The 16,873-nt window shown below is 36.2% G+C and overlaps 1 protein-coding gene across 8 annotated transcripts; it reads right to left on the bottom strand.

The window, feature by feature from the left end:
- Positions 1 to 1,108: 1,108 nt before the first annotated feature.
- LOC108164411 (ephrin type-B receptor 1-B) lies at positions 1,109 to 11,919 on the bottom strand. Of its 8 annotated transcripts, none has more exons than XM_017300078.2 (15): positions 11,462 to 11,919; positions 10,936 to 11,283; positions 10,792 to 10,871; positions 10,394 to 10,574; positions 9,852 to 10,337; positions 7,751 to 8,632; positions 7,502 to 7,678; positions 6,342 to 6,359; positions 6,031 to 6,078; positions 5,678 to 5,806; positions 5,524 to 5,619; positions 4,989 to 5,359; positions 2,602 to 2,748; positions 2,208 to 2,537; positions 1,109 to 2,095 (listed from the first exon to the last, which is right to left on the bottom strand). In XM_017300078.2, the coding sequence occupies exons 2-15, from the start codon at positions 11,195 to 11,197 to the stop codon at positions 1,991 to 1,993; spliced, it is 3,312 nt and encodes a 1,103-aa protein (XP_017155567.1). In that variant the 5' UTR covers positions 11,198 to 11,283; positions 11,462 to 11,919; the 3' UTR covers positions 1,109 to 1,990. The 8 variants fall into 8 exon arrangements, with proteins under 8 accessions (XP_017155567.1, XP_033250263.1, XP_033250262.1 ...); XM_033394372.1 differs by having other exon boundaries at positions 11,693 to 11,919; XM_033394371.1 differs by having other exon boundaries at positions 11,699 to 11,919.
- Positions 11,920 to 16,873: the final 4,954 nt, after the last annotated feature.

Here is a 16,873-nt window from a genome sequence, read left to right as displayed (position 1 = left end):
TACGTAACGTAACGTATACTATTATTATTTAAAATGTATTATTAATTAATTAATTAAGAGTTGTAATGCTACTATGGCTATTAATTTGTAATAAATTAATTTTATAAAAATAATCTTTCGATACTGTCAAATCGATTTTGCCAACGTAGCGAAAGATCTGTAATGTTATGTCTTGGCCGTCGCCCGCGTTGTTGTTGTAAATTTGAAATTCAGCACGGGAAGAAGGGAGCACCACGGACGGTCACACCTTCACGCTTAATTTATCTGACACGTCATCAGTGTCTGTCGCGTCGACGCGCGACGTGTCGAGCAAAGCAGCACAAAGAAGCAGTGCTGCCAGATTTTGAGCGTACAAAAATGCTAGATTTCACAAAAATGAAAGCTAGAACAAGCTACAAATTGTAAAAAATAGGCTACAAATAAAACGGCACATAGATATATAGATTTCTAATTGTGTCTTTATTTCATCTATTTCGCTTTTATTCGAATCTGTATATTTATCGCTGGAACGTATTAAATTTAAATATATCCCGGTAATTGGTAGTTTGCCAGGACGGCGCGAAATTTAAAATTCCAATTTGAAATGAAGCTATTTCTTCAAAAGGTTCGTTTTTGCCAGCATCTTTATAAGTCAGTATGTACATACTTCTGACCAAAGCTTTTAGTGTCATCTGTACTTTGCCAAAGGACTAAGTGAATTTGTTAGTGAAATTAAAAATTGCTAGATATAGGGCTATAAGAGTTTTCACATATCCGCTTTCAAATAAGCTAGATCGACACCTATCCAGCTGACCCCACTGTTTATGAAGAGATATCAAACAATATATTCTTCTTCCAAGTTTGTAAATTTACAACAAATTTATAAAAATAGAGATGGAGGTTCGTGTTCCCATCTGTTCAGCGGTCGACACCTCCTCCAATAGATACTTCACCGTATCTGAAACCAGACCACACTTCCATATTACCCACCCTTTAATGACACACACAAATTTTACAGAGTTTACAAAAGCCATACTGGCGTTGGAGGTGTTTCTTTATTATTATTAATTTAATTGTCTTTCGAACATGTTCTTTTAATTGAATCAGGCTACAAATAAAATACATGAACTGCGAAAAGTATACAGTTTTAATAAATCTACAATATGTAATTAACGTAATTTGTTTTCTACTCTAATAAAGGTAGGTGTTTATGTAAGTATGTATGTATAGAAAGCCAAATATCAATACCGAATAACCATACAAAATCAATAGCTTTCTGTTATAAAAATGTATACATCATTTAGATGTGTTGTGCTTCTGTATGGTATGTGTTGAAATTAATTTAATTCAGCCTCATTAATAGTTCTTAACATCGTCTAGCATTCGGGAATTGATTGTTATATACATAACTAAAGATGTATATGCCGGAAGTACTAACAGATAAGCGACACCTTCAAGAGACAATGCCAAAATGCACATAAGAAATGCATAAACAGATCGAAGTTATTAAAATTATAATTGCCACAGCTACGAACATATATTGACCCCTGTGCAGCGGCATTCAAGGTATGTAAATTCTGTACTTGACTTACTATTATTCGATTCGTTAACTTATACAAATTTCATCAGTTTCTTAAGTCTTGCTGTTTAAAACACAACGCATTCTGTGAAAAAATAGCAGCCAACTAGTAAGGGTATACTAGTAGCATTAGGGTTGATGATGCTTTTCTGTTGTTAATGGACTTGACATGCATAATGTAAAAAATGACGCAAGCTAAATGTAAAAAAATCGTTTTAACTATATATATAATATATATTCTTAACGAAGAGTTGTTTTCAACTTTCGTTCTGAGAAATTACGATTTTTTCTTAAATTACGTATGGGTTTTTCATGTTTTGTATCTCACACGTGTCGTTTGCTTGTATATATGTATGTATGTATATGTATGCTTTTGTAAAATATATATATGTACATCTTAATGGATTACACTACTAAATAAAAATAAATCAATTAGATTATTGTGTCCAGTTGTCGGGCTTGGTGTAATATCTTCTTCTGATGTCCTACTAGAGTTATCCCCATATCCGACAGCTGTTGAGCTGTTAACCTAGAGATCTGGGGGCGGGGAGGGGTGGTTAAAGAAACAGTGATAACGGTTATTATCTTGAATTTTTAGAGCGCTTCCAGACTACATATATGTATGTATGTATATGTAGATAAATCTCACCTGTTGAGCGTTCACTAAATTAGCCTCTTTAAAATGCTGACAGTATCTTGACATTTTAATATTCTCCAACCATAAGTCTGTGCTTATGAATATGTTCTGTCCGCGTTGTGTATCCAAAATATGAGCCCCGTCTGTTTCCGGTGAGTTGCGAGTTGTAAGCAATGACTGCGGTTGTCTCGCTAAGTTGTCAAGCGTCGAAACGATGCTGGCAAATGTGGGACGATGTGTTCGCTGTTTTTGCCAGCAATCCAACATCAACTGATAAAGTGCTTCTGGACAGTCCATTGGAGCTGGTAGGCGATAGCCCTTTTCAATGCTCTTAATTACATCCTACGTAAACGATAAGCAATAAGTACACAGCATTGTGGGGCACAAATATTCGGAGTGTGTTTACCTGATTTGACCAGTTCCAGTATGGACGTTCACCATAAGACATGACCTCCCATAAAACTACGCCGTAAGACCAAACATCCGATGCGGATGTGAATTTTCTAAATGCAATTGCTTCTGGAGCAGTCCAACGTACTGGGATTTTACCGCCCTGAAATATTTCAAGCGATGAATAGTGAAAAATATCTATTTATTATATACAGTAGCGGACAGTGAAATGTGGACAGTCAAAAATAAGTGATTTTTTTCTGTTGTATAAAGTGAAACTAACTTATAAAAGGCTAACGAAACACATTAAAACATTGAATCCAAAAGTCCTTGCTTTTAAAAGAATCCTTAAATCCAAAAGTATTCACTTTTATAATTGTACGGAAAAATTTAATATTTTTAGTTTTTAGTCCGGACATAAAATTTTTCTTTTATTACGTTTAATTCTATTTAATGAATTTGTTAAATATTTCTTCGAACCTCCTCGGTGGTTTCGGACTAGTGTTCTACGCGAAAGCTTGGTGTCTTCTAATTTGCAGATTGATTCGATGTTTATATCGTTATGCAACACTTTTTCAAATATTTCAATTTAGATAATGTTTTTGGTCTCTGCTTTCATATTAAAACGTTAAAGACACGACAAAGAGTGCGTGCGAGAGAAGGGCGGAAGGTGGTGGGGCGAAATTATGAGATATACGTTTTAAAGTGAGATCTAACAGGAGTGCGGATACCAAATTTGGTTGCTCTAGCCTTAATAGTTTCTGAGATTTGTGGATGCCCCAGATTTTCGCCCTTTGTGGAGGCGGAAGTGGGCGGGGCAAAGTTTTCAAATATTCTTGTAACAGTGACACAGAAGTCCGGATATAAAATGTCGTTGCTCTAGGTCTTATAGTCTTTGAGCACTAGGTGCTGATAGGGACGGACAGACAGACAGGGCTGAGAGCGGTGGTCGCTTTACCGAAACGCGTATTCGAAATTGTGTATAAAATCCCAAGTTTGGGGATAATAGGGCCAAAACTAATGTTTTCTGACCCCAATTTCAATATAGCTGCCCTATCGGCTTCAGTATTTTTTGCATTTTTCACATACATTTTTATACCCGATACTCAAAATGAGTATTGGGGTATATTAGATTTGTGGTAAAAGTGGATGTGTGTAACGTCCAGAAGGAATCGTTTCCGACCCCATAAAGTATATATATTCTGGATCAGCATCAATAGCCGAGTCGATTGAGCCCTGTCTGTCTGTCCGTCTGTCCGTCCCCTTCAGCGCCTAGTGCTCAAAGACTATAAGATCTAGAGTAACGATGTTTTGGATCCAGACTTCTGTGATATGTCACTGCTACAAGTATATTTCAAAACTTCGCCCCGCCCACTTCCGCCCCCACAAAGGACGAAAATCTGTGGCATCTACATTTTTAAAGATACGATAAAACCAAAAACGTAGAATCGTAGAGGATGACTATATGTTCTAGAGTGTAAAATCTCAACCAGATCGTATAATTATTATAGCCAGAATCAAGAAAACAATTTCATTCTTTCTCGCTCTGTCTCTCTCTAACACACAGGTTTCATGGTCGGTTTTGCCAATTGCAAAATATGAGTTCAAGGATCTCAGAACCTATAAGAGCCAGAGCAACCAAATTTGGTATCCACACTCCTGTGATATCGGACCTTGACCGTTTCGTGTCCAAATTTCGCCCCACCCCCTTTCGCCACCGCAAAGGACAAAAATCTGGGCCATCCACAAATCTCAGAGACTATTAAGGCTAGAGTAACCAAATTTGGTATCCGCACTTCTGTTAGATCTCACTATAAAACGTATATCTCAGAATTTCGCCCCACCCCCTTCCGCCCCCACAAAGGACGAAAATCTGTTGCATCCACAATATTGCACATTCGAGAAAACTAAAAACGCAGAATCATAGATAATGACCATATCTATCAGATTGCTAAATCTGGATCAGATCGGATCATTTTTGTAGCCAAAAGCAAGAAATCAATTTTCAGTGGCTACGCAGCGCCCGACGTCACGCTCAGACTGATTTTCTGTCTCTCTCGCACGCACTCTTTGTCGTGTCGTTCAATATTAGCGGCGTCTGCCGGAGGAGAGCCATACTGACTTAGTATCGGGTATAACTGTAGAGTTGCGGTGTCCGCAGCAACTCACAACGTTCCACCTCGTTTTTTTTTTAACTTCTTGTTTTTTTGTATGCACAAGAGCTAATAAATGTATCTACACAATAAAAATGTTTCCCGACTGACTTTTGAGTTTTTGAATACACGTGATCGGTTTAAAGTTAGATAACATGAGTGAAAGACAACATTTCACTGTCCGCTACTGTATGTTGCATATGTATGTAATTATGTATATAAGCTGTACTGGTGTACTAGCTGTACTAACCCGTGTTGTGTACGCATCACTTGCATTTTCAATTTCTCGTGATAAACCAAAGTCCGCAATTTTGCAAATCAATTGGGCATTAACGAGAACATTACGGGCCGCCAAGTCTCTGTGTACATAATTCATGTCACTAAGATAGGACATTCCACTGGCTATGCCACGGAGCATTACAATAAGCTGGAGCGTTTGGAATTTGCCGTCATTCACTCGCAAGAATGTATCCAAGCTGCCGTTTTCCATGTACTCAGTTATTATCATAACCGGATTGGAGCGAGTTACTACTCCTTGTAGATAGATTACATTCGGATGATCAAACTGGCCCATTATTGAAGCTTCCGTCAAAAAATCACAACGCGCCTTTTCCGAAGATCCTATGGAAAATTAATTTAGATTCATAAATCCGTTTTGGGAAAGAGATTCATTTAAACTTTTATCAAAGACTAAATGGGCATCCCATAATCCCAGTTTGAAGAATGCACAGCTTTTGTTGGAACACACACATATTTATTGCATTCCAATATATTACAATCCTTACCTGGTTTTAAAGTCTTTATTGCCACATCAATGTCCTGCACAAAGTTGGGAGGTATCTTCAAACGACCACGGCATACATCACCGAATTCTCCACCTCCTACATAGAAGTAAAAAATTTAAAAGAAACCAAAGGAAAAGTTTGACAAAAAACTGACCAATAATTGCCTCTATAGTTATGTAATTGGCATCAATTTCGCGTGCAAACTCCCGTATCGCCTGATTAGGATCCTCATATGTATGAGGATCGACGTAGCTCCGACTGTTGCCAAACAGTGGCGTTGTCACTGGAAAAACAGATGGTAAGCAAATCGTTGTAAAAGTGAGAACCCATGCGCATAGTTTTAAAATATATTAATAAAGCCAATATACTCATATGGCAGGTTGAAGATGAAGTTATTAATGGTATAAAAGATCTGGAAAACATGCGAGTTAAGCCAAAAACCATTAAATCAGAATCAGTTTTAGCACAACCCAAACACATATGTATGTATGTATGCAAAAAATATACCGTTTGAATGAAGAGTCTTGACAATTGGAGTTGTATCCATAGAATTAACTAAAAATAAATTTAAAAATATTACATATATTCAATAAAAATATTTGTTCTGAAAATCATTATAAAACTATAGTAGCGTTGGTCCGATTTTTAGTTAAGTGTCCGTGAGCGAATGCAAGGTAAATGAAAGTTGAAACATTGAATTATGAAGACATACGTATAGTACACAGATCAGATGTTTTTTTTTTTTACCGTGTAGGATAAATATATATATATTTGAAAATATATTTGGCTTAGTTTAATTAATGAGTCAAATCACTTACTATATGTCACAACCAGTCCTTTAAAGAGAGATCAGTTTTAATAAGGATTAGAGGAGGCGGATATTAATATATGTATGTTTAAGGTTTCATTTTAAATATTCATGATCATATTAAAAAAAAAAATGTTCTCCATTGCTCAAAAACTATAATAACAAAAACTAAAAATGCGTTTATTTGCAGTATACTGATGAATTTTTGGATTAATTTCCCTATTACTGCTCCTGCGTTCCTTTTAAAATGTCATTTGGCTATGCGATCTTCGGCTTTCTTCCCTGCCTTTAACTTCACCTGAGTAATAGATTTGAAATTTTTCGATAGCGTATTTTGTATGTTTGTTATGTATGTACACATACATATATAACATTATCTTGATTGTCTTGACAAACAAAAACTGGATCTTTTTACCAATAGCTTCTGGGGCAGTCATACAAGTGGTCTCTATTGATCGGTACAAATATAAATATGTGTACAATTTCGTTGATATAGCTTTTAACTTTAAATTGAGATACTGGCTTGGATTGAACCTAATGGAAAGATTAGATGGATTCGTCTTGTCATCCGAATCAAGAATATAATATAATATGCTTAGTGGATGCAAGCAAGAAATGCTCAATTCTGTGAGTTAAATTCTATACAATGGTATACCAAGTTATCCTTACAATTAATTGATTGACTTAGATTTATCTTTTGATCTAAATATAAGAGTACGTGGCTTTCAATAAAAACACACACATACTTTTTTCTCGATATTATTTTATAAATTAATTGAAACTCCGCTAATTTAACCAATTGGCATATAGTTTCATTATTTTGTATCTGAAATCCTATAGAAATAAGCAAAGATTAGTTTTTCCGTGTTTTTATAGTCATGTTTCCCTTTACTATTTTCTCTTATAAGAAAGATGATTCGAAATAAAAGTTGTTTGTTGAGGAAATGTTAACTGATTTATGGGAGAATCTGAGGTAATAAAGTTTTAAAAAAAACATGGAAAAGAATCGATTAAAAACAACTGTGGAAAATTTTTAGTTGTCTACCTTCTTGTACATCAAAAGCGCACGAATTTACGCTCGCGACCCGCGGAAATGCTCATATGTATATTTATATGTACATATATACTACATATAGTTAATGTAGTAGTAGTTAATGGGGTGAAAATTACCTTCATTGCTGGCGTAGTCCATTGGTAAAGGCAAATGATTTGTAGACTTCTTATCGAGTTCATCTTGATGCTTAGATCGCATAAAGTAGACGGTGGCAACAATAAAAATAACCAGAAAAAGCACGCCCGTCACAATTGCACCAGCTATGAATCGTATTTGGACAGAATCGTCATAAACTGTGATTTTCATGCATAGAGGCAGTTGTAGTATTATAAACGTTGATAATGGAATAGAATTTGTAAACCTACCAGAGCTCACGGACTGAAGCGTTTGGGCATAGATCATATTACTATAAGAACCGAAGCCATTGATGGTTTTACAGCGAACTTGAAAGCCATAATCTGTACTTTCCATCAGTCCTTCGATGTGTGCCTTTGTGTCCTTTGTATTTAAGGCTGTTTTATTAATGGAATCTAATTCATGCTTGGGAAACCACCGCACTTCATAAAACTCCAAAGGAGCATCGTTTTGCAGAGGCTTGTCCCACTCAAGATCGGCATCTTTACTAGTTATAGCTAAGATTCTTAAATTGAACACGGTTGAAAGTAGAGCAGATTCAGTTGTAAAAATTATTTCCGCGTGCTCTGTCTTTATTTCGTTTAAATCAAGCGGATTGCTTGCAGTAGATGCGTTTGCAAAGGAAATTTCATTGTTGGCTGTGGTTTCGTTCGAATGTAGACTGGAGTCAATAAGGTATGATATGCCATTAGTGGCGTGAATCTGCACCGTATATGTCGTCACAGGATCGAGATTAGTAAGAGTGATTTTTGTTTCGTTAAATGTATCTGTTGACGGGTTAAACATTACATTTGCGCTGCACATGCTGCAGCGTATCTTGTAGACAATATCGCTACGGTAGCTATGAAGCTGGCCTTCGACTAGCTGCGATTCATTCCTGGCTGGAGCACTCCATGATATTATTGCGCTTGTTTGGTCCACAAACAGCAAAGTAAGGTTTGTAGGTGCAGCTGGCGGACTATAGCAAGGCATGTGACGCCCGTCCCGAGGATGTCTATAGTATCCTGGCAAGCACTTACAAAAGGGCGACCCAGTTTTTGATGAATTGGAGTTGGGCGGGCACGGCGTACATTTTCGAACCTCAGGCGATTTAAATGTGCCAACGGGACATTCTGAAAAAAAGGAAAACACACAATATATATAATAAAAATTAACGTATGTGGACCCCTTGACAGAACTTTAATATTTGCAATGTATAATGGCATAAATTCAAGAAACTTCTCTTCGAAATCAAATCGAAAAATAATTTTTCCACTGCTTAGTTTAGGAAATATTAGCAATCAAAATTGAAATTTTTATGGTAGGTATTTTTCAACTTTCGCTTGACTTAAAAAAAAAAAATCACAGGAAGGACTACCCCAAACATGTATATGGGAAAAACGAATAGAACGAAATGATAATGATATTATAAGAAGATTATCTACCGTTAGTCTAAGTAAAACTCTTGAACGGCTTGACCGATTTGGATATTTTTTTCTTTTTCTTTTTTAGCTACTAAACTCGAGGGAACTGCCGTAAACCGCAAATAAATCAGTCAGCATATTTAAGTATTGAGTAGACGACGATTGGGCTGCCTTTCGAGCCCGCAGCTTTTGCTATTTTCAGGGTTACCAGGTCAAAATTGCCATTTCCATTTAAAAGTTTGTCATTTTTCGGCCAAGTCATGATTAAAAAATCATGGATTACTGATAAATTAAAAATTCATCTTTGGTGAAAAATGGAGTTGACACATGAAAATACCGTTACAATTTTCAACTATAGTATCTAACGTCAGATAAAGGCACCTTTGCACATTAGTGAGACAAGCATAAATTCAATATTTCATGAAAATTTGACCGACAAAAAAATACGTTTTGACATCATAACAAGTGACGAATCATAGATTTATATATATGATATCGTCTCATATGAATAAATTTCTTATTCGTCACCTGTTAAAACAGGTCGTCAAAACAGCAATCGACGGTATGGGTGTGCCTAGCCGAGCTAACTCTGATCTGACAAAAGTTATTCGGGGTCAAAGCAATTCAAACCAAAAGCCTGCTTTTTCGGAAAGAGTGTTCTTGCAGCACTGGTTCCTCTGAGTGGAACACAACCATTTGTTTGCCAGGAGTCATTGCAGAATCGAGGCAAACCAACCTGAGAAGACGGGTCCTACGTCCTCATGACAATGCCATCTCACACACATTGGCCCACTACACATAAGAACATTTACATATGTCTGCCCGGGAGTACCAGTATGGCCAGAATGGCTTATACATACATATGCACATAGATATTTATTATATTTATGTCAAATGTATATACGTATCAAATCATATGAATACTGACCTGTACATGTTTTATTTACATCGTTTGGTTCGTACCCGACCTTGCAACGGCAGCCGCCTGTAAGAATAGTCCATTTTCCATCACCCTTGCAAAGGTATGTGGGTGGTTCATAAGGCTCAGCGTTTTCTACACACGTTCCATTCTGCTTTTCGATAATAGTTATCTCTTTACCCGTAGGCGTTTCGTTGAAGTGAGCAAAGTTTTCAGTGACAGCCGGACAGGTAATGTAATAGACCTTCACTGCAAGGACGCTTATGCACGCACCTTGATCTCTAAAAGCAAAATAAACGCCCTTTTTATTTACGGCTATGCTCTTCACTTCTGTATTGATATCAACATCGGAGTTCTGATTGAATCGGCCCTCTCCAGCAGCGATACGAGCAATAAGCCTGTAGCTATCAGTTTGCCACGGCGGAGGCTCGCGAGTTGCAGCATCAAACTCGTAAAAGAGTAAACTAAATGTTTCTTTGCAAGACAAAGCATTTCCTGAAAAATGTATGAATATATAAATGTTGATTGAATATGTTAAACTTGTGTTTTACCTGGAAATAGGGAACAGTCTCGTATTGTGAATTGTATTTCAATATAAAGCCGATTGGCCGGTCCTCGATCAATAAACGGAGACCACAGCCAGTTGTTGACATTGTGATATGCAACATCACACACAACATAGCTCCTCCAGTTAATGCCTTTAACAAAGTCTGTAAATGATTCTTCTACCCACTATTATAGGTGTTGTAGAGGAACAAAAATACAAAAATTTGAGCATTCTCGCATATATGTTATATGTATGTACCATACTGAAAATATTATAGAATATTTGATAAGTTACTCTCAGACATAAGCCTTAGATTTAACTGTGACAAGCAGAGAATATATTTAAAAAAAAAAGTACAGACGAGTATGTATTTGTTATATAAATAATATTTTTATTACGTACGCCGGGAGTTTGGGCCTGTGGACCATACGGATATCGTGTCCATTCCAGAGTAGCTTCTCTGGTCGTGTCTAACAGAACAACTGAAATTATTGGTTAATTTGAATCTAATTGTAGCAGTACTTAGGTAATCAACTAAATACATACCCTGATCTGCGTATGTAAATCTTAAATTGCATTGAATTGCAATAAGCCAACTTATGCATAATAACGACAATCTTGCAATATATCGAGATCCATTGTGCATTGGTTTCGGTATCGGAACGAGTGTAGACGGTACTAATGTATTAATTTTGTGAAATTGAATTTGTAAGGAAGCCAATTTACTCATGGAAGATATTGTGTTACGGGTGCCGGTGCAATCATTTTTACGTTCTCGTTTATGGACACTAAAGTACGTTGATGGCATTTTGAATCTTCGAGGTTTTTCTCAGTTCTTATTTCGATTTCTTACATATAAGAAATAATCACAAGTCATTCAAGTTCCATGGCAGGCTATTGGGGGCGAGAAATTTTTCAACTTTTAATCTTTGCGTTTCATTTGAAGAACGTCAGTGAGTTCCAGTCCCAGGACATACTCCCATGCGTATACACACGTATATATACATATGTATGTATGTATGTACATATGCTAGCGTTTACTTTTGTGTGCGCGTTGCATTGATACCGATACCTGCATTTCTGATGCAGAAGCACTCACACACACACACACTTATTAATTGTATGTATGCTGTAGAATTGGGAGGACGCTATTGCTGATTTTCGATGTGTTTTGGCTGTTTTTGATGGGAATTTGCTTTACATCAGTATAACACTCGAGTCGTTTTATTTCAGTTAAGTAGTTCTATACACATTCGATTTACTGCTACATTTCAGGACTTCGTTTAACGAACCATACACATACACATACATGCATTCGTATACACACACATTTTCAGTCGTCCGCGTTCGAATTTAAATATTGGACCATATTCTGAGTTACGATGGGCGTTCAACAACGAAAGTAAAGTAACAACTTTTGTTTAATGCGGCGACGAGACATTACATAGATTAGATTTATTAATATTATTTATTTATTCTGTATTCGACATGCGCCTGCGTATCGATGATTTGGTGCTAGTTGCTAATATCGATGGTTTCGCTACTATTCATGATACTCAGTGCTGCTATTTTAGCTTATTTTAAGCTAGACTTTTCTTATTTTAAAACCGAATAGCTTGAAAAATATTTGAAATGCTTATTTAATAGTTCATTTAGCTTATTTTGGCTTAAAATATTTAGTACAAAAATCTCTGTTTTTGATTTTATTGTAATATTTGTTAATTTTTAGCGAGAGAACTGATCAAAATCATATTTCCTGTTCGTATTTTGGTACATCATCCAATTTTGTGCATATATGTATAGTAATTTTCCGTTCATAAATTTTAGTCTCTACAGTATTGCACATGTTTGCACATTTACATAAGAAAAAATGCCGAAATGTCTTATAATCAAAATTTCCATAATTTCTGGTTAAATTTTGATGAATTTAAGGAGTGTCTACGCAATGTACCAACTGACCCCACAAAATCGTACTGCAGTTTTTATAAAGAAAAAATTGGGGCCAAGTTGTGCGAATTACGGCATCATTCTGTTGAATAAAAATTACTTTGAATACAAACTAAAAAAGAAACGTTTATCGACAAAATTAAAGTATTAATTATTTTGATGTGTGTGTTTATGGCTAGCTTATTTTTTTTTTTTTAGCTTCTTCTAGCTTATTTTTTTTTTCAATCTAGCTTATGGTGACTCTCAAAATCTGGCAGCACTGATGATACTATCGAGCTATACTATACTATCTTATCTACTTTGATTTTGAAAAGTGCAGTGGTGTCAACTTTAGCCAACTCATTGCGAAAGGGTCTGGGTGTTATTGTAACTAACTGCAACCCGGAGCGCAGAGAACGTTTCACAATGATGGCGAAAGGCACTATCGATAGTATAGATGGTTTTGCTACTATTCATGATACTATCGAGCTCTTATAGGTCGCTTCCCCTTCTCTACTTTGATTTTGAAAAGTGCAGTGGTGTCAACCGAAAAACTTGAAGATCCCTTTAGCCAACTCATTACAAAAGGTTCTGGTTAAGTGGGCGTTATTGTAACTGACAATGCGCATGCCATGGTTAAGGCATGTGGCATTCTTCAAAAACGACACCTTCTAATTAAATTTAGCGGTGCAAGACTGCTTGAGTCAAGAAAATTTGAAGTTAGGGCTGAGAAGATGAAAGCGCATGGTTGGTTACCTTTTTTAAAAGTGGCACGATCTCATATAAATAGTTCAAGGTTCAAATGTTGGCAGGCAGGTCTGCTTTTTTTTGGTTTTGATATTTGAAGATCGCTCAGCAATCAGCTTATTTAACTTAGCTTGAACTCGAATTTCTACAAGATCTGCGTATTTTAGGGACTCCTTGCTATTGGACTGTGTTTAAAGCAAAGTTTAAGTAAAAAAGTTCAACAAAATGTACAAGAAAATGATCGGTAACAGAGCGGTAAATTAACTTTATTGTGAAATTGAGCCGATTTTGTGATTGTCATTTTGATATAACAATCACACACGGAATAGCCGTGAAACAGCGGCTGTTTTTGGGAGTACCCTGTGCCATCTGGATTTACCGTCATTTGAAGCCACTGTAGGCAGACGCACAAGGCACTTTTGCTCAAACAACAGTAGCATAAACAAACGAGTAAATTGCTCAATTTAGAGATTCCGTTGAATAAATCTAGCCAACTAAAACCTTTAGTTTGCCCACGTAATTTTATACCGTTGAAGAAACAATTTTATACTTTACTGGCTAGTTTTTAGTTCTTGCTTTTATTGTATTTTGACTAAAACAAGATTTAAACAAACAAGTGCAACAAAAAAAAACAGTCGCAATGTTGATGGCATTTGATGACTTGTTGCGTGTATAGGCCTTTGTGTACCCTATTTGATAATTTTATATGAAGACAATGTTTTCCAAACTCCTTTTAAAACTTAATTAATAAGGAAATTTTCCAAAATTGATATGTTTTAGACATATTCATGTATATTATTAGTATCTTGTAACCTACGGAGCCTGGGAGGACAAACATTTTTTGAATTCTATAACATCCTATTCCCTAGGGTATGAGAATTAGTGTTGCCGGTAATCATTGTTGTCTGCCGGTTATTCACCAATATATAATCGTTTATAATCTTCCATCAAACATCACTAGCTACATATGTATATAGATCTCTCAGTTTTGCCCAAATAATTTAATATGATTCCTGAATCAATTTTGTTCAAGATTAACTTCTTTTAAGTACTGGCATGTTTTTTGTTTTGACAAAAACACGGTTTCAACAAAAATGTTCAACAGTCGCAGTGCTGTGACGTCACTGTTGCTGGTATTTGCAGATTTATTTGTTGTCAAACAGAGTATGTGTATTTGTATACCCTATTTCGTTAATATTATAGAAAAATACTGGTTTTCCAAGCTGCTTTCAAACGTAATTAATAAAATCCTTGTCCTAGATTGCATTTTTTAAGGCCTATTCATGCATTCGATTAGTTTCTTGTATATAAATCCTGATCCCTGTACCAATTCTTGGTCTCTGTAAGAAGAATACTAAAAATACAAGTTAATGTTGCCCGCAACAGACAAGAAACAATAGGCTAAAACAGAGACTTAATTGTTTTTGCCTGGGATGACAAACATTTCCTCAATTCTATAATATCCTTTCCTAGGGTATGCATTGTTGCTTGCATGCTGCCGCAACATGGAACGCGATTTTTGCTTTCGGCCAATGAAAATTAATTTTTGACGATTTTCATCGCGTCGTTGGGTTTTAACCGGTTCGTAGTTTGGCGGTATATTTAAAAAAACCATGTTTATACGATATGGATATATTATATGTTGTGATATAGAATTAGTCTCATTGTTGTCAACCGGGCCATTACCGATTCAAAAAATACGATGAATTCCTCAATTTTGATATTCCGTCGAATATTCCCAGCTATATAAAACATTTAGCCATGCCCACATAATTTTATACGATTGATGAATCAATTTTCTACTTGATTGGCTTAATTTAAAAAATTTCTTTTATTGGATTTCTATATAACGTTGAAAATGAAATTTAATAGATTGATGAAATTGACAAAATATATATATATATACTGTAAATATACCGTCGGGTCAATTTTGACCTACAAAATTACCGAAAAGTATTAAAAATACCGTAAGCGGTCACCCTGGTCCGCGGATTTATCGTTAAAATATACCGTCCGACTCTCAGACTCTCTTGTAAATTCTTCTTGTAGAACCATGTCATCTTTCCTCTGAACTTAAAAAAAACACGATATCTTTCACCTGAACTGCGATAAAATGATTCAATTTTCATTTTTTTTTACTCCCATATTCCTCGATTCTAATATTCCGTTGAATATTGCCTGTTATATAGAACCCTCAGCCCTGTTCTCATAATTTTATCCAATTAGTGAATTTAATTTCAACTTGACTGGTTTATTTTAAAAACTGGCTTTTATTGGATTTTGTCTAAAAAAAGGTTTTAGAGAATAATGCTGGCAAACAAAAACCCTCAGCTCTGCCCACATATGTACATAGTTTGATCTTATTGATGAATAAACTTTCTACAAGATTAATTACTTTTAAGTACTCCCATTTACTTTATTTTAACTAAAACAAGGTTTAAACAAAAAAGGTTCAACAAAAAAATGTTTTCACGTCAATGGTGAAGACTTGTTGCTCATCAACAATTTGTATACTCTATTTCCTTCCTATTTCCTATTGCCTGTTAAAATCTGTTTTCCAAGCTGCTTTAAAAAGTAACTAATAATGAATTTTTCTCAGATATCTCGATCCCAATACCTATTCTTGGCCTCTGTAAGAAGACCACTAAGTGCAAAATATCGTTGAAATACATTTCAGCAATTCTATAGTGTCCTTTTCCCTAGGGTATGGTATGAAGAATGTTACGCTTTCTGTTACGTTTTCTCAATGCTTAATCAATGCATTTTCGACGATTTTCATTGGCCGAAAGCAAAAATCGCGTCGTTTCCGTATTAACCAGATCGTAATGTGGCTGAAATAAAAATCAAAATCAAAATCTAGCTTACTGCCCATCCAAGTCCAGCAGCTGCTTCTGCTGATGATGTTGAAGGATTGGGGGCAGGTGCTGGTGCCTCTGTTCCTGTTCTCCTTCATCGCTATTCTCACCATCGGGACGGGCACCTTACTGTCTGCTTTTACCCTTGGTGAGGTAACAAATGGGACACATAATGAAGTAATGGTAAGCGTCAGCAGGTACGTGCAGGGACAGCTGCAGGTTTATGTTCTGATTGAGCACGTCAGGAGCTGCATCCAGTATATGGGCGGGCGGAATGGAAAAGCTCAGGACGGAGAGTCAACAGGCACATGAATATGGGCTTGTTGTGCCCCACTGACGCGCGTGGTGCTGCTCTGGTGCGCCGGTGGAGGATGCTCCCCATCCAGGCGCTGCATTCCTTGCAAGCTGGCCATTCGCTGAGGCAGGTGGAGCTGCCTGCGGATGGGGGTGCAGCGGTGTACACGTGTAATAATAATAGTTATTTATATTATTTGACATTGTATGTTGTCATCACTTGAATTCACTTCAACTTCTACTTTCAGAGTAGAAAAAAAGATCCGGTTATAGCGGCGGTACGAAAAAGCTATACATGAGGCTTTCATTGTATGTGTGCCTGATAAAAAGCGGACAAGATCGTAAAAAGAGTATGCGAAGTAAGAGAGGACCAAAAGGAAAGCACGAAAATCAGTGTGTGTGTACATCAACATATGTATGTGTATGTACATATACATATTAATAGATATTATTAAATTATATGAAAACATTAATTAATTAATAAATAATAAGAAATAGCCAAAAATAATTATACATAAAATTCTTTACATGCCGACGGGGAATCGAACCCCGGTCTCTATTTGAATATTTTTAATAGATACTCAGCTTCACAGCCAACGACTGGCAGCATACTACCTATCCACCGGTGCTTGAGGACACCACTGATCCCGACAACATCACAC

This window comes from Drosophila miranda, chromosome 5, assembly GCF_003369915.1.
Source record: "Drosophila miranda strain MSH22 chromosome 5, D.miranda_PacBio2.1, whole genome shotgun sequence".
NCBI classification, from domain to species: domain Eukaryota; kingdom Metazoa; phylum Arthropoda; class Insecta; order Diptera; family Drosophilidae; genus Drosophila; species Drosophila miranda.
This window is presented reverse-complemented; position numbering and strand designations above follow the sequence as displayed.